The sequence below is a fragment of the Carassius auratus genome, chromosome 48, assembly GCF_003368295.1.
Source record: "Carassius auratus strain Wakin chromosome 48, ASM336829v1, whole genome shotgun sequence".
In the NCBI taxonomy this organism is placed as follows: domain Eukaryota; kingdom Metazoa; phylum Chordata; class Actinopteri; order Cypriniformes; family Cyprinidae; genus Carassius; species Carassius auratus.
The window spans coordinates 998488-1023180 of NC_039290.1; the positions used below are offsets into that span (position 1 = coordinate 998488).

Here is a 24693-nt window from a genome sequence, read left to right on the forward strand (position 1 = left end):
TCCCTCTTGGCTCTTTTTCGTTGTGTTCAATACACAGTCAGGGGAGCGTTTGGGATTTACCAGGAATCTTTCAACAGATCAATTAAAATCCATTGAGTCTGTGTGTGGAATGCGGGAAAAGCTTTTGGAAATGAAGGGGAATCCCGACAAAGAGTGAACGGCGTATGGCATTGTAACAAGTGGAAGAAAGTGAAGCGGATTAAGGTTAGTGCTTGTCACAGTGATCATGGTTGATCACAGCCGATATGGTATATATAGTATTTTATACAAATGTAACGAAACACATTGTCGCGTTACTTTTCATGCTGAAAATATGCATAGAGATTGTGGTTACATTTTTACACGATGACTCGTGACGTTTCTTTGTATTAGACTTTGAGGAGTAGTAATGATGTAAGGGTTTGTTTTGTTTTATTCATGCTATTGTATGTCTGCAAAATATTCATAATAAGTTTAAATTCCCCAATCTAAATATGTAGTTGGAATTGGTTTTATAAAATGGTCTGGCTTGTTTATCCTAACTTGGCGACTGTTTAGTTGATTTCCCAACGTTAAAAGGGACAGTTCGCCCTCTAATTAAAATTAAGCTACCCTCCTTTTGTTCCAGCCCTGTTTGACTTTATTCTGTGGATCACGAAAGGAGATGTTTGGTGAAATGTAAGGAATGGACAAACTCAGTCGACCGTTTAATGACTCCTTTTTTATATAGTGCAAGTGAATGGTGATTGTAATTGTCCTTCTGCCTGACAACGTGAAGATCCGTGAACAATGACAGGATTTATATTTTTAACAGACACTTTATGATCTTCATATACAGGTGCTGGTCATATAATTAGAAAAGTTTATTTATTTAACTAATTCCATTAAAAAAATGAAACTTGTATATTTATTCATTATACACAGACTGATATATTTCAAATGTTTATTTCTTTTAATTTTGATGTTTATACAGTAACTGACAACTAAGGAAAATCCCAAATTCAGTATGTCAGAAAATTAGAATATTGTGAAAAGGTTCAATATTGAAGACACCTAGTGCCACACTCTAATCAGTTAATTAACTCAAAACACCTGCAAAGGCTTTAAATGGTCTCTCACTCTAGTTCTGTAGGCTACACAGTCATGGGGAAGACTGCTGACTTGAGAGTCCAAAAGACAACTTTTGACACCTTGCACAAAGGGCGGCAAGAAACAAAAGGTCCAAGCACATTAATAGAGAGGCGAAGGGAAGGAAGAGATGTGGTAGAAAAAAGTGTACAAGCAATAGGGTTAACTGCACCCTGGAGAGGATTGTGAAACAAAACCCATTCATAAAGGTGGGGTAGATTCACAAAGAGTGGACTGCAGCTGGAGTCAATGCTTCAAGAACCACTACACAATGATGCAGATTTCATTTTCCGACAGGACTTGGCCCCTGCACACAGTGCCAAAGCTACCAGTACCTGGTTTAAGGACCATGCTAATACTTTTCATGTTCATACTTTTCAGTTGGCCAAGACTTCTAAAAATCCTTTCTTTGTATTGTTTCTAATTTTCTGAGATACTGAATTTGGGATTTTCCTTAATTGTCAGTTATAATCATTAAATTTTAAATAAAAAAACATCTGAAATATATCAGTCTGTGTGTAATGAATGAATATAATATAAAAGTTAAACTTTTTGAATGGAATTAATGAAATAGACATTTCGATGATATTCTAATTATATGACCAGCACCTGTAGTCTCTTATTTGCTATTCATACTTATATATTTACTGTTCTCTCATCAATTTTATCTATCCACTGAAAGACCATTCAACCAAAATGTTCTCATCTAACACTTTTGAGCTTCCAATGGCTGTTTGATGTGTATGTGCTGATCAGTGTTTATACCTGAATAAAAGTCTAAATTAAATCTATTCATCTAACACTTTGATTAAACTGCTAGATTCATATGAATTTCTAATGTCTATTTGTACATTTTGAAGTTTGCAAATTTTGGTCCATTTCTTAATGGAAGGGTAAAAAAAATAGAGAGGGGATATAAAAAATATATCAAAAAAAAAAAAAAGGTTTTGGAAATGTTTTTTTGCTCCGAACTATAACTTAAATGTTTGTAAAAAACACTCCTGAAGATGCCAAAGACATGTAGACATCAAATGTAGTCACTTTTAGTGTGTGCGTGCGGGAGACCTGTTTGCTCCGATATGCGTATTTAATATACAACATGGTCTGTTTTTAGTTCTTTTACTTGTGAGGAGTCAGTTGTTTAGGTCACTACATTCATGGGACCCTTGAGCTCAAAGACATGATGGACTTGATTCACTGAAGTGTTTTGATGAGTTGCACATCAACAATGAACAATCCGAAGAAGCGAAATGATCTCGAACAATCAGTTCATTGTCATCGGCTTTTTAATTTTTCATAGTCACGTGAGCTGTGTAAATCTAGACTATGCGTCCGAAGCTAATTCTGTAGAGTGGATGTTAATATTTGATGTTACAATTGATATTAGATTGATTGGTGTTGTAATGAACTTTTATGATGTGTGACTTAAACTGTCAGTTTGTTCTGCACAGCTGGTGTCTTTTGCTCTCAGGAGCTCTTTTGCCCTACTTTCTATCTATGGCCCAACAACTTCTCTATCAGCTACTGTTTTGGACCTCTGAGTCAAAAGATATTATTCCCGCAAGTCATCATGCACTTGGCTTCTTCTGCTAGAGTAAGTTGATGAAATGGCAGGTAGTGGTACTCAATGATGTACTGTGACTATTATCATTTATATTCGAGATGTAGCAGAAGCTTTATCCTCTGCTGGCAGCAATTGCTTTGGTAAGTGCTCTCAGGCACTTTGCTCTAAGTGAAAAGTTCATTTGCATGACACATCCAGAGTTTTGCATCAGTGCTTGAACCATTATCAAACCACAGTATCCATTGAGGGCTTTGGTGGTTGTTTTTGTTTCGATTTGTTTTCCTCTCTATTTTTATAAAGGTTTTGCTAGTTGGTGCAGTGAATAGGCTACTTAACAGTCTCATATTTCATTAATGCATGAATGTAAATTTATAAGGCATTCTGCTCAAAGGAGAGGCTATTTGTGGGGTCTCTCACTGAGTGGTTAGCTGGGAGCTTTTGACCTGTAAGCTTCACAAAATCATATTTGTTGTCCCAAAATAAATTTGTGTGCACAAATGCTTTGACAGAGTTTCAGTGCTATAGTGTCTTGAGGGCCTCATCAACATAGCTGTTGATATTGTAATGATATAGCAGGGAAGCAATTCTTCACTCCACTATAGCCTGCTGGGAGCTGTTCAGATTATTATTATTATTGCACATGATATTTATAGCTTTATAGTATCAATATAATTGCATATGTACCACACAGTACATCTTGCAGGAATTTACACAGCAGTTGCTGAGTTAATCAGGGTTTGACATTTTCTCATATTAAGAATTTTTTTTTTCTTTTGTCTTTTTAAAAAAATCTATATCCACAGGAATATACCAACCTTTTGGTATATTTTCCACACTAAATAATTTTTCACTTGAGGTCCTTCTCAGTCTTATTTTAGTATTATTTATATACTATTAAAGTTGTTTCATTTTTGGAAGTAGCTCTTTATTAGTAAAAGTGTGTGTGTGTGTGTGTGTGTGTGTGTGTGTGTGTGTGTGTGTGTGTGTGCGTGTGTGTGTGTGTGTGTGTGTATATATATATATATTAGAGCTGCACGATTAATCGTTAAAAGATCGCGATCTCGATTCAGACACCCTCTCGATCTCATTTCTAAAAGACAACGATTCCCCGAGTCTGTTAAACCTTTGACAAAGTCTTACCGGATCATTCAAATCCGTGCGCGCACTGCCGCTGACACAGAGAGAGCTCTTACCATGTTTGGTTAAGAAACATCTTCACAAACAGTCTTTTCAACTACACAGTATTATATCTGTCTTACAGTCATTTATATTATCACAGAAATACTGGGATAAAGTTTATAGTTTAAATATAAACATTGATGTCTATATGGCAGCGATCAAAATATAACAAATCCCCTTTTGAAAGTACTGCGCTTTAAATAACTTTTGTGTCGATTGCATTGTTTCACCAATAGGTGGCGACAAGTGTCTTAATTTATTTGTCAATGAATTAATTTTTCATTCAAGAGAATCGTTCAAAAACGCTGATTCATCCAGAAATGAAACAAGTGTAGTAGGTTTATGAGTGAGTCGTTGAATCAGTGATCTAAACAACTTTTTCATCATTCTAATATTAAAAAAACTGGGGTTTTAAATATATTATATATACACTACCAGTCAAAAGTTTTTGAACCATAAGATGTGTAATGTTTTTTTAAAGTCTCTTCTGCTCACCAAACTATATTTATCTGATCCAAAGTACAGCAAAAACGGTAAAGTTTTGAAATATTTACCATTTAAAATAACTGCTTTCACTTGAATGTATTTTAAAATGTAATTTATTTCTGTGGTGTGCAGCTGTATTTTCAGCATCATTACTCCAGTCTTCAGTGTCACATGATCTTCAGAAATCATTCTAATATGCTGTTTTGCCATTCAAAAAAAAATTATTATTATTATTATTATTATTATGTTGAAAACAGATGAGTAGATTTTTTTCAGGTTTCTTTGATAGAAAGTTCAGAAGAACAATAATTGTGTGTAATAGAAATATTTTGTTATAAATGTCTTTGTCACACTTGATCAATTTAAAGAATCCTTGCAAAATAAAATAATTAATTTATATACTTGTGATAATGATAATGTTAATAGTAATAATAATAATAAAGAATCGTAGGAGAATCGTGATCTCTATATGAGATAAAAAAATCGTGATTCTCAATTTATCCAGAATCGTGCAGCCCTAATATATATATATATATATATATATATATATAATTCTGCACAGTCAATAATGAGAAAAGAGCATGCATGTAATTTAATTTATTCAGAATATACTGAATATATTTCTACAGGAAACAACGAAAAGCGCTTATATATATATATATATATATATATATATATATATATATATATATATATATATATATATATATATATATATAATTAGAATTAGTACAAATAAGATGAAAATTTAAACTCATTCATTCTCATTCATGTCCTTGACAACAGCACAGAAGAGCGTATTGAATTGCAAAATGATGGTGATGAGACTCTTACCAAATTTGTTTTACCTGTATATTTATTCATTTATTTTAATGTTTGAATAAAATAATCAGTCTTTTATTCATATGCTTGCAAAAATAATAACAAAAATAATACTTGTTGTTATAATAATAATAATAAAAATAATAAATAATAATAATAAATAATAATAGTAGTTGTTGTTGTTATTATTATTATTATTATCATTATTATTATTATTATTATAAGCTTATTTATTTATTTAGTCAAGTTACATTCCACTTTATTCAAATACTTACATGGTGGTTCTGACTGAAATTTTTGCTGATTAACAATATTTGCTGTTTATATGGCACTTGCATCATTGACATAATGACAACAATCTGATATTATTCTGAATTTTCACGTCCATGTTAACATGGTCAGTGTGGCTTTCATGCCCTTATGTGGGTTACGGCTAAAGCCATTGGTCAGATTGATTCAGGCTGTCATTCAAGATTTGAAAGCTTCTCTCAGGATATGTTAGGTTTGTTTTTCTCTTTTTACGCCCACATCCTCCCTGATCTGTGGGAGAGAGGCGTGCTGCAGCTGTGTGGGATCTGTTTGCTGTGGAGAGAGAGAGCTAGAGAGACGGGAAGGAGAAAGAGAGCGAATGAGAGGAGGATCTCTCATAAACGCTAGGATCAGAGGACGCCGCTTTTTTGTTTCTTGTGTGGACTAAAATAAAACTGTCTTTATTCAGGTCCTCGGAGAGCTTTGTAGCACCATGTCATTAGCGTTTGAAGTGCGTTTGGTAAGTAATTGAAACTGTGACTGTAAGTTTGGATAATGGTTGTTAGCTTGAAGTATTGATTAATGCAAGCGAGAAAAGGGTTAAGCATGGTGCAGCAAAAAGAGGAAACGTACAGTGACAGGTGGTCTTTAAGACTTAACAGCTGTTCAGCTTCATTTGCTTGTCCAGGACATTTCTATTTTAATTGCTGTCTGGGTTTGGTGGCTGTGGGAACTGGGTGGAAAATCTCGCCTACATTTGACTAAATCAGAAAACTGTCATAGATTAAAAAAACTGTCATAGATTAATATAGATTAAAGGTGTTATTACCACAAAGATGTTAATTCTATCTTGCTTAAGTCTCCTATTATTTTGTTGGGCCTACATACAGTTTTGCCATACAGCTGTACTTTGTTTAAAGGGTATTTTCTGGCTCCATATGTTATTCAAGCTGTCACTGAGGAAAACACCTCCCACAAACCATGAGGTTGAGCATTCAATGAACGCTTGTGTCAGTGAAATTCAGGAGCTATTAAGTTATGTGTCAAGTTCTCGTTCAAAAACTGTAGAGTTCTGTAGATGGATTTTAGAGAGAGAGTTCACTCAAAAAGGTTGTCATTTACTCACCCTCATGTCAGTCCAAAAGCATAGGACCTTCTATCCTGTGTGAAAAACAATAGAAGATATTTAGAAGAAGGTTTTTTTTTTTTTTTGGGAGAACTTTCACTTTAAGCATCATAAATATGTCTGTATTCCGGTTTAGTCTGCCTGCACACCAGATGCTCACTGGTACAGTGTTTCTGGTTTTGTGCATCCTCTCTCTCTCTCATAAGGACATAAACGACAAGGACAGACGCTCCACCTGCTTCCTGTTAAGGCCATGTGTGGTTTAATGCAAGAGCAAACTGGATGTGTGTAACAAGGTCTTGTCATAGAGACAATATTCTTCCATTTAGAGGGATAGTTCAGATAGTTCAAAAATGAACTTTCTGTCATATATTATGAGTGTTTTAAAATATTTTCACAGATACTTTCATTAAAGTAACATTTCATTGAAATTTGAAGATGCTTGACGTAAGATTTTATGACGTCAAACACTTTTTTTATTTTGAGAGCTACAGAAGAAAATATTTTCAGTGACTTTTATTTTAGACTGTTCCTCAAGCAAAGCTATATATTTCAAGACTTCGAAAGCGAAATAATGTTGAGAGATCATAGAGTATGTTTATGTTGCATTTATAGTGTTCAGTATATTGAAAGGGACTGTGTAAATTCATTGAACAGTTTATGTCTTTATTGCTCTCATTATTTTATTGGAAATGAATATGTTGTTTGTTAACATGTTGGTAAGTAAATAGTGGCAGAATTTTTGTGTGAACTCTTAACTTTCCTGATCCACTTTCTCACAACTTTGGTCTTGCTAGAAAAATGATTTGTTTGTTTCTTTACTTTTGCGGATTAGGTTTATCATTTACATTGTCTGCATGCCATTGTTTGTAAAGTATGTAACAGAAGGGAGCAGATGATGGTGAGCAAATTGTGTAATTTTTGTGCAAACCATCTTTTTCTTAGCAGTGCGATTTATTTTTCTGGAGGCATGTGACCTTTTGACTGAAGGCAAAGAGTTTGCATATGCATAAAATGGTGTAAACCTCTGATCATTAAACTTTTTGGGACCATTTTACAGGCATTACTCTTGAATAGGGATTTTTACCTGTTCATTACAGTAGCCCAATACTGCACTATATTCCAAGCGTGCTGTAGCACTGATATTAAGACACTGAAACTCTGCTACAGCAATAACATTTTACTCATTTAAATACATTTAAAGTTTGAATATGCATGAATATTCCAATTTGTGACATCACAATTGGTCAGGAAATTCATAAAAACAATGAAGCTTGTTTTGAATCTTGAAAAAACAAAATGCATGCTGAAATGCTATATAATGAAATATATGCTGATATATAAAGCCATATTGAGTTATTTGCCATTTTATCTCTACTGTTTCATTCAGAAGATTTAATCTGGCAATTACTCATTAGGTTCTCAATCAGATTATAATCTTTGTGCCCCTTGTCAGTAGAGATGTTCCGATACCCTTTTTCTCTTCCCGATACCGATTCCGATACCTGGGCTCAGGGTATCGGCCGATACCGAGTACTGATCCGATACCTGGGTGTATATCTGTATATACAGCTGTATATACTACTAGCCCTGTGTAAATTGCTAGAATTTTTTTATGGTGTGTAAGACAGATCCCTCAATAAAACATGAACAAATACATGGTGAACTACTGTATTTATTACAGTATTTTTATTATCTAACATGAATTTGACAGTATTATTTATTTTCTTATGCAAAAAAGAACTTCAAATGCAGCCAAAAATCTAACACCGCAAACTAAAAAAGGTATTTAAGTTTTACAATATAACTGTATAAAAAAACTGCAACAAATAAGTCTAGGAATATAAAAAAAGATCTATTAATCAGATAATCTCTAACAAGTAAAAAACAAGTAAAAAACAAGCAACCATCTAGGCATAATTATTATTATTATAGAGATGTATTATTATTACTGTAGGCTACAACAGTAGCTTTATATATTGTCAATTTACTCATGTAAACCAAACATTTATTTTAATGGGCTGCCATGAAGATCTTTGAGTGTCTGTGTTTATGATATGACAGTATTCTCAAATGAAACGGTAAATTCTCATGAAGTGACGGTTTATGCGTTCGTGTCCTCATGACACACAGCAGAGACTACAAAACAGCGAGCTCTCGCGCATCTGTGCCAGTCACCCACAGAGATGTAGATTTTGCGGGAGTAATATTTAAATAGTATTTTGCAGTTTAATATTCACAGACACTAGTATATATTCGGCTACTGTCTGGAGCCCTGCGTTTTGACTTACACGGAAGCGACTGAACGCAGCTGCCGGTACTGAATATACTTGAGAGTCTGTAACTACCGGTACTACAGAGACATACTGCTAACCACTGATCTATAATATAGTAGCGGCTTCACTGTGTTTTGGCAGTTTAGAATGTGATGAGTGATCCAGTCATATATAGATAAAGGCTGCTAACGCGTTTTCATTTCTTCTTCGCTGCTCTAAACAGGGGTTGCTTGTGGCAACACAGCACAACTTCCTGTGTTTTCAATGCATTTTGAGCAGCGAAGAAGAACCGTGCAGCGGTTAGGCAAAGCTTGCGGTCATAACTAGGTCTTTTTTAAGAAAATGGTATCGGATCGGTATATGGGTTCATGTACTCGCCGATGCCGATGCCAGAATTTGTTGTGGTATCGGAGATATTTCCGATACTAGTATCGGAATCGGAACAACTCTACTTGTCAGAACTGAGCTTGGTAAAACTTCTTTAAACTGTTCAGATTGGAATCTACTCCGTTACAAAACTTGGTGTCTTGTAATTATTTTAAAACTTTAGTATGAGAGAGAATTAATGGTGTGTGTAATTGTTTTTAGTTGGTTATTATAACATACAATTCTAAAACTGACACAAAAACATATAATTTACAGGTAACTCTTGTTTATTTTTATATGCAAGCTCAACTGCCTATCTTGGCCAGGATGCTTCTGTAACAGAGATGTTTAATCTCAGAGTCTTTTTCCTGGTTAAATAAAGGTAATAAATCATGTAAAAAAAAAAAAAAATACTCTGAGCTTAAACCTAGTGTAATTGGTATATGACTAAATATACATTATTTAATTCACAATGCTTTCAGAAAAATTTAAATATAACACCTGAGTCACTTTTATGATATTTTTTTGGAGCTTGAACTATACTTCAGTTTTCCTTAATTTATTTTTCACAGAAGAAAGAGATTTAATTGACATGAGAATGAGTAAATAATGAAATATTTTTGGGGAGAGCTTTTAATTTTTTTTATCCTTTTCTAACATTCCCAGTCAAATAACCTCCCGCTGTCCTCATCTGAACGACACCACCTGTTCAAGTCTCAGCAGAGATCCCTCCCTTCAGTCACTGTTGTCATAGTATGATGTGTGATGCATGGGGAAATCCTAAACTCTTTTAGCACACTCCATCTCTTTCGCCTCCATGCTGTGAATTTAATTGGGGAAAGCGCCACATAAAAACAATAAGTGGTAATTATGCCTCCAAATAAACCATGGATTGATTCAGACATCTGATACTCTTGGCTCAGACAGATATTTGAACTCTCTCAGCAAACACTCGTTTTCTGGCCGAATGATTGAATGTGAAGGGTGATTGCAAACTGCATCTTGTGGGCTTACATGTCATCATAACTGTAGAAAAAAAAGCCATCTTGCAGTGACACAGGAGTTTTGCTTCCTCTTTGAGAACATTTCAAAGTAAAACTCTTTTTTTTTTATTTTTTTTTTTATTAGGGAAAATAATAAAAACTCCTCTTCTTTTTAACCTTCTGCGTTTTCAGATGAGTTCAACTTGGCATTTCTGCTTATTATAGATATTAATTGTATTTGAAGTGGGAAGGAAGGCAAACACAAGCTCTTTGCTCTTTATCATTATGAATTCTAAGCTGCCGAGTTTGGTGTTTCTTTCAAATAATGAGGCAAGTACGATGAGGCTTCCACCTGGTGCCAGGCAAATAATGTTGAGTCCGTGTTGGATGTTGGTGTTGTGGAATTATTAAAGATGGATATGTGTCTTCGTGTGTAAGCTCTGAAGTTCAGCGGGCTCAAACTGCCCTAACATTTGACTCGGTCTCACTGCAGTGTCCTCATTATTATTTAATATTTGCTCTGATATCAAAAGGGCTGGGAAATGAAGCTCATCAACTCCTGCATTAGTAAAGAGGCGGCGGTCGCACACCTTCATCTCCCCGAGCCTTTTAAATGCTAACACTTTGTTTCATGAAATAACACCAAATTACCTGCCCTGTGCAATAAAAGCCTTCCGACATCAGTGCGAGAAAATGGCTTTAATCTCGATTCACCAAATCTTCAGTTAATTGCTTCTTAGTGGCTTTGAAAATCCTTCGATTGTAAAGTAGCAGCTCAGCACCCAGGGAGCAGTAAGGATCTCAATGACATGAGAAAAACTTCCTCTTTCGCCTGACCGCAAACGGACTGCATTAGCTTAGCAATTCTCATGTTGATCCTCCGTAAAATCCTCGTGGATGGAGTGGCGCCAGTTCTGAATGACAGAGTGAGTCACTCGTCCACAAGTAGTATGACTGCAGGCCTGACAGATTCTCTTCTTGCTCTCCACAGTGTTCATGCCACCTCCATGACCAATACGACTATCACACATTTCAGAGCCATTTTGTTTTACATTCAATCCGTGTTTGGCATTAAAAAGGTGCTTCTAGGATTTTGGACATCTGATCTATGTCAACAGATTTAAAAAAGGGATCCATATATCTCTTATAATATTTGAATTATATGAGTAGAAGCCCAGTTTTTCTTCACATTTAGATTTTACTAGACGTTTTAGATTTATATATGGGCATTTTCTCATTGGGTCTATTTAAAAATGGAAGAAATTATATATTGCCCAAATATATATATTTTGTCATCAGTTTTTGAGTCAATGAGTAAATGAATGATCTCTTGTGGATCCTTGAAAATGTTGCTAATAAAGGAATTAAAAAAGACATTTTGAATGTTTGAGAGTTGGGAAAAGTGAGTTTATCTTATACTATTATTCAGATTTGTAATGATAATGTGGTGGGATGCTTTCACAGAGATATTTTCAACATTTAAAAAGCATAAAATAAGTAAAATGTTTATGTATTTGTATTTATTCTTGCATGTGTGATTCAAATTATGAATGAGTCAGAATAACTTGTTCTGGTGTGTGACATGCTAAACCATTATAAACTATATCCTGTGTATTACAATTATAGTGCATGTAATATTCATAATCTCTCATTATTGGGAGAATCTATAATTGTCCTTAAACTGACAACTGCAAAAAGCTCATTAACATAACTCATTAAAATATTTTTTTGTCATTAATTATGTAATTTTAAGCTCAAATCGTCTTTTTGTTCTTGATTGTTTGTTCATGATTACCATTATTTTGGTTTAGTGTTGTTAGACGATTTGAAAGTAATTTTATTTGGAATGTGATCAAAGATCCTTTTTCATATTTCAGGTGCTGTGGATGTGTAATGTATCAGCAAAGTTCCCTTGCGGTGGGCTTATAACCTTTTCCAGAAGATGCTGAATGTGGGCCTTGAGATATGTTGATAAGAGGCTGTGAAAAGTGCAGCTGAAGTGCTTGGGGACCGTAAAGTTGGCATTTAAATCATGATATCACTATATGCTTGGTTGGTAGAAGAGAAGGTGACCATTTTTGGTCCTGAATAATATCACCAGTGTGGAAATTCAGGCAGTGGCTCTTTTGATGTTGCTTGAGAAAAGTAGATGTGGATACACAAAGCACGGCTCTTCAAAAGGAGGAAGGATATGTAGGACGACAGCAAACAAACTTTGAATTGTGAGATATCTTTTTTTTTTTAACCAGTGCCAAAAAAAACAATGCCTGCTTGATGGTCATTTGGGTGTTTTTTTCCCCTTCATGAACGACCAGTCACTTATGTCATGTGAACAAGCTGTGGCTCATCTGAGCAAATAGGGTATGGCTGGAGCTGGGGCACTTATCTAAAGAGCAGCTAAATGTGCTTTCTTCTTTAGACAAGCTGGAGTCTGATCAACTTGATTAGATGCAGCTTCACTGTGTCCAGAAGTGTATTCCTGATAAAGACAAAATATGGAGCATTTTTCAAGCTTGAAACTTCATTTCTTAGGAGCCATTATATAAATTGTGTTCTCTTGCCCAAAACTGGAGCTTTAAATGTAGTGTCAGCAGACTCCTTCATCTTAAATTCCCTTTTAAAAGGCCTGAAATTCCTTCAGTCAGCAGAGTGTGCATGTCTGTTGACTGGAAGTATGAAAAGCAGGTTGTGTGTGTCATTTCTATGCATAAGCTTGTCCCATTTGGGTGTTCCTTGGGCATTTTTTACACATAATAAATAAACAAATGCTAGCAGCAATATTTCAGTCTGGTTGTCGTGGTGGTCCTATGTTGGCATTTTATTCAACAGGGTGTCAAGGAAAAGCTTTTGTTTGTTTGTTTCATTATCGATTTCTTCTGTTGTTTGTTATTTTTTTGTACTTTCATTTGTGAATTTAACTTATTCAAATTTTTTTAAACAACTTGTTTGATAATTTATTTGTGCTTTCCTTTGTTCATTTGTTTATTCAGTACTTTATTCATGTGAGATTGTTTGTTTTTGTTTACTTCGTAGCTCTATTCATTCATTCATTCATTCATTCATTATTAGTTTATTTGTTTATTCATTTCTAAGGTCATTGGTTTGTTGTTTGTTTTTGTGTATTTATTTGTTTTTTCATTTAAAATCTTTCATGTTCTTTTTTCTATTTGTTTTTTTTTTTATTAAATTTTTAATCTGTAACTTTGTTCATTTGCTTGTTGGTACATTTAGTAGTTTTATTGCTTTATTTTTTAGTTTATTAATGTTCATTTATTTATTTGTCTGACAAAAGTGCTAATTTCAACAATGGAGATCACATTGACATTTATAGATTTATAGATATTTTTGTTTGTTTGTTTTGGTTCATACATTTATTATCTTATTTGCTGATCCATAATCTAAATGTGTGTTTTTGTTAGTTTATGTACACTGTAGGGTCAAATAGTCTGAGCTCACATCGAAAACCTTTTGATGGTTTCAACTTCAAGGTTTAAAATGTAACTTAAATTAGTAAGCTAAACAAATAATGACATTCATTTGTGCTTCTGATGGGCCTATTGGCAGATTCTGCTGTTTTTTATGCAGCTTTATTCCTTTAGTAAATTAAATTACTTCATTAAGGCCACTCACTGTAAGTTTGGGCATATTGCAACCAGATCATATGTTTTCATTATGCTCCGAGGCACTGAGGGTCCAGTAGAATTGTAGCAGTAGACTTATATCCTTCGCTGGGCCGTCGGGCATTTGTTCATAATATCAGTAAGCACTCTCATTACACTCTGTTGAGAAGATCCCCCATTCATCGTTCCACAGCCTCAAGGATGGAGGACTATAAATGAAACCTGTTTGCTTTGCAGGTGTACTGATTCACACTGCATTCATGGCCACAATAATAAGCTCCCACAACTGCACCATGCCATTATATGATTAGAGCATCACATTGACAAAGAGAACAAAGAAACATTTTAATCCTCTCTAAAACCGTTATTGACCGTGCTCATGTTACAGCAGGTTTAATGAGATTAGTTTTATGCGATAGATGAAAATGAGATCCATTGACGTCCTTTCAGTCCACAGCTGATCTGGATGAAGATCAAGTGTCTAGAGTGAACTTTGAGTCTCTTGCTTTTACGGTTCATCTCCTGCTGCTGAGGTCAGAGGAGTAAGGGCTTCTTATCCGGTCCATACAGAAGAAGCTCTTTATTGACTGAAAAGTTATTTGCTTAGAGTGGCCACATGCACTTTCAATCCAGGGACTGATGGGGATAGTCAAGCAGTTATGAGCAATCAGTATTTAAACCGTGCATGTAATTGCTTGGCCTTAGGCAGCCCTGTGACCAGGTTTGATGGACTGGAGTTCTGGAGACTAACTCAATATGTATTCGTGTTGGTTTGTTTCTTGGAAGCCACAGGCATATTGGAGATGAGCATATTTGTCTGTAGAATGTATTAGCTTGAGGTGTGCTGTAATGATATTAACCTCAGAGCCATTTTATTTCCTTTTGAGTGTGCATTCCTGAGCTGCACCGCTGTCTCTCTGTCTGAGCACTTTCCTTTTCATGGAAGTGTCTTCATGTCCTGAGGTTGGTGAATTGTGCCATTTGTGGTCTAGAATATCTGTCTATCACAGCCGTAACGTTGATATTTAAGACCGATAATTTTACCTAAGGATCATATATGGTGTTTTCTAGGAACAAGGCGGTCTGTTGCAGGCTTCATAAACTGAAGGAAGTAAGATCATTTCTGAAGCACCTTTACAGAATTGCTGGTAAAGGGACCATATTTGACTCTTTCAGGTGTGGTTTGGCACTTTTGCTAATTATTTGATGATAATTAGACTGGGCAAACCTTCACCTTCCATGTACTGGAGTAATTGTGCATTGACAAAACAAGAAGTCGCTTAATACAGATCATTTACAGATAATACAATTCATTTTTATTTCCCTCATGAATTCCCATTAATGTGACAAAGAGCAAGTGTAGTTGTCAAGAATGTAAAAAATATTGATGATACTTCTCATTAAAAAATAAATAAATAAATTAAATAAAATAAAAAAATATATATTTTAGTGGTGCTTCTTGTTATTTCAGAGTTTGACATCCTCCAGTGCTCATTCATCTTTATTATATGGAAAAAGGAGACCAAGATATTCATCATAAATTCATAAACATTAACATGAATTTTGCACGTGTGGTTGAGTTAATAATGACAAAATTTTCATTTTTGAGGGAATTATCCCTTAATTGTCAATAGATCAGTGACTGACTCTCATTTTGAGTGAAGATCTAGTCGGCTGGCCTTCATTCTCATGACGGGGCCTAATATCTCACAATTTGTCCATATATGGACATGTACCCAGTGGGCTGTGCGACTGTTTAGACACTGGACATATCCAAACATCTAGTGAGAGTGGAAGCAGGTTTGCTGTTTTGTTTTTTAATGTAAATAAAGGTTAAACCTGAGTTTGTCATTTGTTTAGGTCTGCTGGTGAAGCAGAACAGATGCAAATGATGAATACGTCAGTCCTCATGTTGGTGTTTTTGTAAGGCTTTCTCTCTTGATCCCATGAGGACTGCAGGCTAAGGGGAGCTAGGCTGTTTTCCTTTCTGGTATGTGAGATGTTTTGATGATGTTGTGCGCACACCTGTGTCGTTTGTCTTTTGACACTGCCTACAGCTGCTGTTGACTCCTCTTTCCTCCTATGTCATATAACCTTTAGTGAGTCATAGTGTAACTTTATTGTAATGAAGTTTGGGAGAGTAAATGGAAAGTAACTGAACACTGTACATTTGAGCCAAGCAAAGCAACAGCCCCCTGTTGCCTAAGATAAACTCACTAAATATAGAAACTTGTTTTTTTTTTGTTTTTGTTTTTTCAAATTTATTTTAGCAACAGCACAGTTTTGATAAGTAAAAAATGGAGTACTAGTCATTAGATTCTGCGGAAACAGGTTGATATTTGGAGAACAAGTCAGCAAAGTTCGCATGTAAGTGAAATTGGCTCACACTTCTCAAGGTCCTGGCTGACGATGAGGTTGGGCATATCGGGTAACTGACATGCTGCTGCCGGCAGACGTAATGTGTAATAAATACAGCCTGAAAACACAGTGGCCAGTGTTGAATGTGCAAGGCTGAGAGATGATAGTTAACAGCTGAGGCAAGTACTGCAGATCCACTTCAGCATGATGCTAAATAATGTACTGTAAACCAGTGCCATGTGGAGCTTCCTTGAATGTTGCTGAGTGCCTTGGGGTTTACACTACATTTCTGGATGCATCAGAATAGGGCTGCATATCTGAATCAGCTGACATTGTGATATGTTGTTTTTCAGCTACATATAATATGAAAAGATACAGGAATTTTCACTAGATGACTTGAAATATCTCTAGTCATTCGTGCATGATGCATTCCTTTTTCCTTTCTTTCTTTGCATCATTCTGTATAAAAAAATTACATTGTAATTTTGCTGAAATAATAATAATAATAATAAAAATAATTTCCTAGGCCCTTATTTTGACCGGTTGCCTTCAAATATGAAATTAAGTGCAGCTGTAAACTTAACTGAATGATTTCACACTAAGCAATATCGCATTATTGATTTTATTTCAATATGTTGTGCAGTCCTACATCAGAATACATGGTTACTTTTGAATGAATATCAGTGGAGAAATACAGAGGAATACTTTTTTGGAACCAGATAATGTAGTTACATCATGTACTATGGAGTAGTACATACTGTGTTTGAAAGCAAAACAAATTAAATTTATGTATAACCGTCTTAAGGTGGTTTTAACTACAAAAATAAATTACATTTCTCTGTACGTGATAAACAGCACAAAGAAAAACAAAGATTTGCTAGCATTTCAGTTTTATCAATTTATTTTTGCTAATAAAACTGCCTCTTTTTCTTTGCAATCATTTACTTTTTAAATTAAATTTTTTTCAAGTTTTGCTCTCAATGACAGTGTCTATTTGATTAAAAAAGACACACAAGTAACTACACAATCTAGCACGCCATGGGCTTATTTAATCAGCCAAACATTGACCACTTGATTCACAAGAGTGTTGTGTCCAAAATCAACCTGAACACATTCTAACATGGGCATCTATTGCTCCTGGAGATTGTTTGCAGAAATCTCAGTCCACATTTTGGGAGATAATGAGTGCTTTTTCAAGTCTAATGTCCCTCCCACTTTCCAGATTGTTCTTACACCCTTGATTTGTTCCGCACTACTGGAGCGTTTGAAAATAATAGAAAAGAAGAGAGAACTATAAAAAGGAGGAGAAAAATAAGAGGAGGGTTGTAAGGAGGAAGGATAAATAAAGGGATGAAGAAAGGTGATACGAGTGGAAGGAGAGATGCAGAAAGGAGGGATGAGCAGTGAAGACCAGCACTATGATTTATACCCTGTAATTTTCTCCCTCACTACCTCCCCCTCTGCTTCCAACACATAGCATCACATTTATTTGTGTTTGCCTTCTTTTCCTTGACCTCTCACATCCCTCTGGAATATCCCTTCTTCTTCTCTTCAGATGGTCCAGCTGAACATATTCAGAGTGGCATTTAAGATTCACAGCTCGCATAAAGTCAACGCTTGTATTTTTAGCCCAATGTGATGCATCTCTACATGCATCACATTTTAGCATTAAGATGAAAATGAGAGATGGAACTTGATTTTATCCATCATGAAATGATTGCATTGGTGATATCAGGTGGAAATAAAAGACATTTCAGTGATAGAATGAATTGGTAATATTTTATGAAAGACTGAGTAGTATGCACTAAAAAAATAAAACTTAAGAAATCTGTTTTAAAGTATTGCAACATTGCATTACTTTTTTCCACTAGTCTCTGCTTTAGACATTTATTTTTTAATATATAATTATTTTTATATAATCTGTACTGTTCAAAAGTTTAGTGTCAGTATAATTTTTATTATATATATATATATATATATCTGTATTTTCCGCACTATAAGGCGCAATGGATTATAAATCGCACCTTCAATAAATGGCCTATTTTAGAACTGTTTTCATATATCGGGTGCACCGGATTATAAGGCGCATAGAATAGAAGATTCTGCAGGCAAACGTTTAACTGGGATTGCGTTATGCATCCACTAGATGGAGCTGTGCTAAAGGGAATGTCAACAAAACAGTCAGATAAAGACGCCTTGATCCATATATAAGGGGCTCCGGATTATAAGGCGCACTGTCGTTTTTTGAGAAAATGAAAGGCTTTTAAGTGCGCCTTATATTGTGGAAAATACGGTATATAACATATATACCGTATTTTTCGGACTATAAGTCACACCGGAGTATAATTCGCATCAGTCCAAAAATACGCCATGATGAGGAAAAAAACATATAAGTCGCACTGGACTATAAGTCGCATTTATTTAGAACCAAACACCAAGAGAAAAAAATTACCGTGTACAGCCGCAAGAGGGCGCTCAATGCTGCTCAGTGTAGGCTACAGGAGCATAGAGCAGCATAGTGGGCCCTCTGGTGGCTGTAGACGGTAATGTTTTCTCTTGGTTCTTGGTTCTAAATAAAATAAATCTCTTAGTTAATTTCTCTTGGTTCATGTCAAATTAATTTTGATAAATAAGTCGCACCTGACTATAAGTCGCAGGACCAGCCAAACTATGTAAAAAAGTGCGACTTATAGTCCGGAAAATACGGTAATAACTTTCTGTTCACATTTTCTACAAAAACACCATGCAGCACAACTCCGTTTTCAACACTGGTAATAATAAGAAATGTTTCTTGACCACCAAAGCAAAAACATTTCTAAAGGATCATGTGGCACTGAAGACCCAGGAATAAATTACATTTTAAAATATATTCAAATAGTAAAGAGTTATCTTTATAGTAATATTTTTAAGTAGTTATTTGAAAAGTATTCAGGGTATTATGGTGTAAGAAGCAATACGAGCGTGTTACTTGAGACGTTATCACCAGCATTGGTTAAAGTCCGTGGGGTTATCTTGTTGATTAAGGAGACACTTCTTGAGTTGAGCAGCTAATGTGTTTTGGACCAATTCTCTGGGAGGATTCCTCTCTCAGTATAATGTCTACCCATGACTCTCCTTCCTGAAAGCAGTTTGATGAGCTCCAAAAAGTGTCTAATCGATCGCTTTGGGTTTTATCTCTTGTTTCCATGCCAAAACGACTCCATTTGCAAGCTTGCACTGATACTCATAAGAAACCCTGAGTGTAAACAAGCATGAAAAGAACGGCGAATGCATCCAGAGTTGGATGAATGCGTGAGGCCCTCTTATATAATTAGGCCATGAAATGAGTTCAGCAGCTGAATCTATTAACTTTAGCGTTGAAATAGAGCCCCTGAAGTAATGATTACTCCAATTCATCAGACGGTGTGTTCTGTCATGGGCATTACTTGAACAGAGATTCACAGTGTGTTTTCTGTGTGTAAGGATTTTTTTTTTTGGAGCTCATTATATGGTGTTTTTCTAAAGAGATTTTAGTCAAACTGTTGGCTTGGTTTCTTTCTTAACAGAGTAAATGCTCTCTTCTTTTGTTTGTTTCAGGTGGAATGAGAGGGCAGTTTGTGAGCAGATGATGGACGTTGAGACGTCATATACAGAGTTCATAAACTGTGATCGTACAGGTCGCAGGAACGCAGTGCCAGACATTCAAGGAGAGGCAGTAGTGAAGGCCACCAGTGAACTAACCAAAGACCTGGCTCAGATGGACCTGAAAGCTGCAGGTACATCACACACCGCTTTCCACTTCTGCTTGCAAGCCAGCACTTCTATTGATATTTCTCCAACATGCTCTTCTTCTGCTTCTCTTCCTCCTCGGTCATCTCATTCTCCTCCTTCCCCTTAATTTTTTCCCCCCATCTTCTCCTCCTCCTCCTCCTTGTCCCTCCTCCTCTGTTTTCCTCCACCTTCAACAACTCCTTAAAGGGGGGGAGAAATGCTCGTTTTCACTCAATCTCCTGTTAATCTTGAGTACCTATAGAGTAGTACTGCATCCTTCATAACTCCAAAAAGTTTTTAGTTTTATTATATTCATAAGAGAAAGATTGTACCGATTTTTCCCGGAAAAACACGACCGGCTGGAGGCGTGACGTGTGGGCGGAGCTAAAGAATCACGAGCGCCAGTAGGCTTTTGCGTTGAGAGCATGTGGAAGCTGTGACATTACCGTGAGGGAAAAACCATCATCCAAAGCAAACCATGGCTTACAGTCAGATTCAGCCGTTTATTTATGATCCAGAATCAGATCCCGAGGCTGAAACTGAACGAGAGCAGCAGCAGCAACGACTCGCTCCGAGCGGGGCTCGAACCCGGGTCTCCGGCATGGGAGGCGGACGCACTAACAAGGAGGCAGAGATATTTTAAGCAGTTTTACTCACCGCCTGCGGTTCCAACACATGATCGTGACCCTTTTTCGTTGGGATTGCATCATCCTTAAGGAATAAACGATACGCAAATCCGTCGTCAAACTGGCCGTTGTTTGTAAAACAAGCATCTTCGAAATGCAGGGAACAAACAAAAACACTTGCACAGCTCCGTTGATGCTCTGTAAAAATAAACTCCATCCACTGGTCCCTTAATGCTGTTTCTCTTTTGGTAATCTGTGCAGGGTTGTCTTGCCCTGGCAACCAAAAACACACTTCTTTTGTGACATTTTGCGACGCATTCGCTCTGATCAGTCAATGTCTGTGCTCTTAGTGCTCTGCTATACGGGAGTGCGCGCCCTTCTGGGAGAAGTGCCATTAGGACCCATATAAGGAAATTCCGCTCCATCTAACGTCACACAGAGCCATACTCGAAAAAAACTTTCCGAAACTTGTGACCAACCGGAAGGAGTATTTTGGGAACAAAAATACTCCTTCAAACGTACAACTTAATTTTTGAAACTTTGTCCATGTTTAGCATGGGAATCCAACTCTTTAACAGTGTAAAAAACTCAGTATGCATGAAATAGCATTTCACCCCCCCCCCCCCCCAAAACATTTTGTGAATAATTTTAGACTTTGGTAGACTATTAATTTGGGGTTTTGCACTAATGTTATAAATCCTAACCCTAACCCTATGTTATAAAAATGCAATGAAATATAACCTTATCTAAAACTGCAAACATGCATGCACTGGTATTTCCTTTAGTACTTTATTTGTATTCTGACAGCAGTAATTCACATGATTAATTCTGCAGATCATCAGTGGTCTATCAGGTCATATTTATTATGCAACACTGCATCAGTTTGGCCACTGTAATGACTTGCTTTGTGCATACAGTAAGACGGTGATACATGAATACATTACAAGTGTAGGATGTGAACCAAAGACTTTCACTGACCCTTACTTTATCCAGGACACTGCTCTGTAAGGTCACAGTGTCCACTTTGAACACAAAGAGGTTTGATGCGGTTGAATGGAGTCTGTCAGTGCTGGCAAAGATTTATTATCTGCACTCTCACCAATAACTGCTTCCTTGACCGTTTCCTATTCGTATGGGAACTTTTCAACTCTTTCCTGCTGAAATAAGAGCAGCATCTGTCTCTATTTGACCCAGTTTCCTTAGTTCACATTCTTGGCACTGTTTTAGCTCTGAAATAACCTGAGACTTTCCCATGACCATGAGGACTCGGTTAAGAATGTTTAGCTGGAGAATATACCGGGGCATGTGCGCATTTAATGTGGCAAAAAGGTTTGTCATATCTGTGTCTTCTAGAGGGAGATGCTTCCGGATCTCCAGCCCCTGAAGCAGAGGCATCTGGGAGCCAGGATACACAGGGGACAGAGGGACCGTCATAAAGATCAAGAATGACCTGGAGGAGAGAGGAAAGCTGGGGAGTTCTCTCCTTTTCTCATTAAAATTCTCCTCATCTTTGCTCACCAGGCAGCAGTGAAGAGCCTCTTTCATAGACTGCCATTAAGGTGGACGTCCACCCATTGCATGCTGTCGAGTGCCTAAAAGACAGATGGAGAAGACACTGCCTTTGCAAACACCACTAAATGGGACGAATCTGTCGAGGACTGTATTCATTCACAGCACTGAGTGAGGGAAAAGATAGTTTTTTGTAACAGAGGTCGAACAGAAGCACAGGCGTTTTGATATTTTTCCAACCTAAACTTAAACTAAGCAGTTTAATCCTGTTGAGTTACTGGTTAAACAAATACTCAGAGCTACTGTAAACTATAAATTACCAAATATAGCCTTTTTGTTAAAGCTTATGACAAGGATGGCTCAGTTAAACAATTATTATTATTCTTTTTTTTTTAAACAATGACCACTACAGTTGAAGGATGTCTGATTATACAACATAATTCCCAGATATTACCTGAGGTCAGAAACTTCATTATATAATATTACACAAATGTAACATAATTAACAATGTTTGTGTAGTATCTGAGTTACTGTTTTCTGTGTTTTGTCAGATTCTCAGAAACACTCGTTGAAACACTGCATTTATATCGTGACCTATAAATAGAAGTACCTCGAAATAAACCGGAATGACATGATTGCTTTCAGTGTCTTATTTGTGTATTTATTTTTAAGTTGGGTGTTGATGTATTTAAATGAAAAGTCTATTTGCATTGTCTTTCCATTTCTCAAATTTAGGAAAATTATGATACAAGTAAGGGATAAATAGCCAACCATAAGGAACCACACAAGCATTCAGATGCAAATTTATTTGTATTGATCGTTTATACAGTGACAAATCTCTCAGACCCTTCCTTCCCACATTTATAGTCCGTATGTTTTCCTATGCAGTTCACATTATACACAAAACGTAAAATCTGACAATTATTTTTCACTAGGCTGATAAACTCCAAACCTGAGTTACTTGAATAGTCTTTTGGTAAGTGCCCTCTGGTGTTAGAACAAAGGAAAGAAAATTAAAAGGGGTTTTGCACAACATTTCATCATAAAACATCTAATAACTTTAATATCAATAGGTTTGTATATTGCATATAAAATATACATTAGATAAAAACCATACATAAGATCATATTCTGGTTTAATGTTTTGGATTTATACATTATTTCCATTGTAAAATTGTAGAATACAGCTGAGGTACTATTTAATTTCTTTCTCATAGCACCATTCACGTTACACAGCTTAACATCCTTCATACGAAGACTTGACATTATGGTCATATTCTGTGCATATACTGAGAATAGCATAACGTATAGTGGCTTGAGTAAATATGAAATAAGACCAATATTTAATGTTACATGATTATTACAATATTTGTAATAAAAATGATGTAGATGAAAGGCAACATCGTTTGGTCAAAACCAGTATGCTGTAACGGCGGTTAATGAAATGACAATAAATTACATTTGTAACATAAATGGCATGTTAACTTCTAAAGCTGAATCTTTTTTTTTTGAAGATGTTGACGTATGAGCTTTATTATTTTTGTGTAAATAATATTTTGCTGAGGAACGCGTTTACGAGTTCTCCGGTTTCAAGGAATCAGGATCCACAATGGAAAGGCAAATGTCCTGAAAGGATGTGCCCGCTGCACTCTTGTTGTGCTGGCTACAAAAGCCTGTGCTTTCCTGCATGCCATAAGCCTGTTTGAGTTGTTCAAGAAGCTCCTCTTTCTCCTTTGCGGGAAGAAAGCAGGACTTAGCTGCATTTATATTCTGCAAAAACAGAAGCGGACAGGAAAATACTCAGTCACTTCTTTGCAATGATTTGGTTATATCAGAGTCCATTCGAGAGCCTGTTTTGGCAAATTGTGTCTTACCAGTCTCTTGAATTCCTCTTCAGTGAAGTCCATATATTGCTTCACCACCTGATAGTCCGAGTTCAAGGTGGAGTCAAAGATGGTGGGGTCATCTGTGTTTAAGGAGTAGTTCGCTTCATCCTTCTTGAATCTGAAATACAGAACAATACATTTCAAACTTGAACTAGTTAACTCTGGCTCATTTTAAACCCCGGGTAAATTGAATCCTAGGTTATATGACTTTGGCCACCTATACTGCCAAAATGGCCAGAAACAACACTGCTACCAAAGTTAACCATTAATCCTGGGTATACATAAACTCACGTTTCAAACTGTACATTGCCAAAACCTGTTCTTTTTACATAATAGCATTGTTTTGCCAGTGTCACTGATTGGACAAATGCTGCATGCGTGTTCTCATATATATTGTTTTGTTTTTTCATGAATGGACTTTTCAGAATATCAAGGTAAGAATCCAATTCACTCGAATTCATGTGTTTTCTGTCAACATTTGACTTTTTCCCCTTAAACTACCATGGCGTTTAGTTGACCGTCCAAAGCGCACAAATATGATGCTAAGTCTGGCACCTCAAACGAGGCACTACCCATGCTCTGCAGTAGGCTTTCATAACAACATGTGCAAAGTGGTGCTAACCTAATGAACAAATGTGAAACGTTTCTTAAGCAGATAAAACTGAGGTTTAGACCAATGATAACCCGGGGTTAAGTGCAGTGTGAAAAGCCTAGCATGAATCGTCCAGTTTAATTCTGTAATGCACCATATTTCTGAGTGAAACATGCTAGGTACAAAACCATACCT

At 36.1% G+C, this 24693-nt stretch overlaps 2 protein-coding genes across 4 annotated transcripts in view; one reads left to right on the forward strand and one right to left on the reverse strand.

The window, feature by feature from the left end:
• Window positions 1-23456, forward strand: LOC113065440 (cAMP-dependent protein kinase inhibitor gamma-like). 3 transcript variants are annotated; one of them, XM_026236671.1, is made up of 3 exons: window positions 1-204; window positions 19713-19891; window positions 21866-23456. In XM_026236671.1, exons 2-3 carry the CDS (start codon window positions 19741-19743, stop codon window positions 21946-21948), a joined length of 234 nt encoding a protein of 77 aa, XP_026092456.1. In that variant the 5' UTR covers window positions 1-204; window positions 19713-19740; the 3' UTR covers window positions 21949-23456. The 3 variants fall into 3 exon arrangements, with proteins under 3 accessions (XP_026092456.1, XP_026092457.1, XP_026092458.1); XM_026236672.1 differs by lacking the exon at window positions 1-204 and adding an exon at window positions 5695-5927; XM_026236673.1 differs by lacking the exon at window positions 1-204 and adding an exon at window positions 15744-15768.
• LOC113065439 (adenosine deaminase-like) overlaps window positions 22813-24693 on the reverse strand; it is a 16477-nt gene continuing 14596 nt past the window's right edge. Inside the window, exons 10-11 of the mRNA XM_026236670.1 lie at window positions 23895-24024; window positions 22813-23790 (exon numbers count right to left, since the gene is read on the reverse strand). Of these exons, the coding sequence (XP_026092455.1) occupies window positions 23593-23790; window positions 23895-24024 (328 nt within the window). The 3' untranslated portion in view covers window positions 22813-23592. The remainder of the gene's footprint in view (window positions 23791-23894; window positions 24025-24693) is intronic.

Excerpts from the sequence above, each read along its gene's own strand:
- LOC113065440 (XM_026236671.1), top strand. The coding sequence starts at position 19,741 with ATGATGGACGTTGAGACGTCATATACAGAGTTCATAAACTGTGATCGT. Across the intron at positions 19,892-21,865 it reads GATGGACCTGAAAGCTGCAG|AGGGAGATGCTTCCGGATCT; the intron begins GTACATCACACA and ends TGTGTCTTCTAG.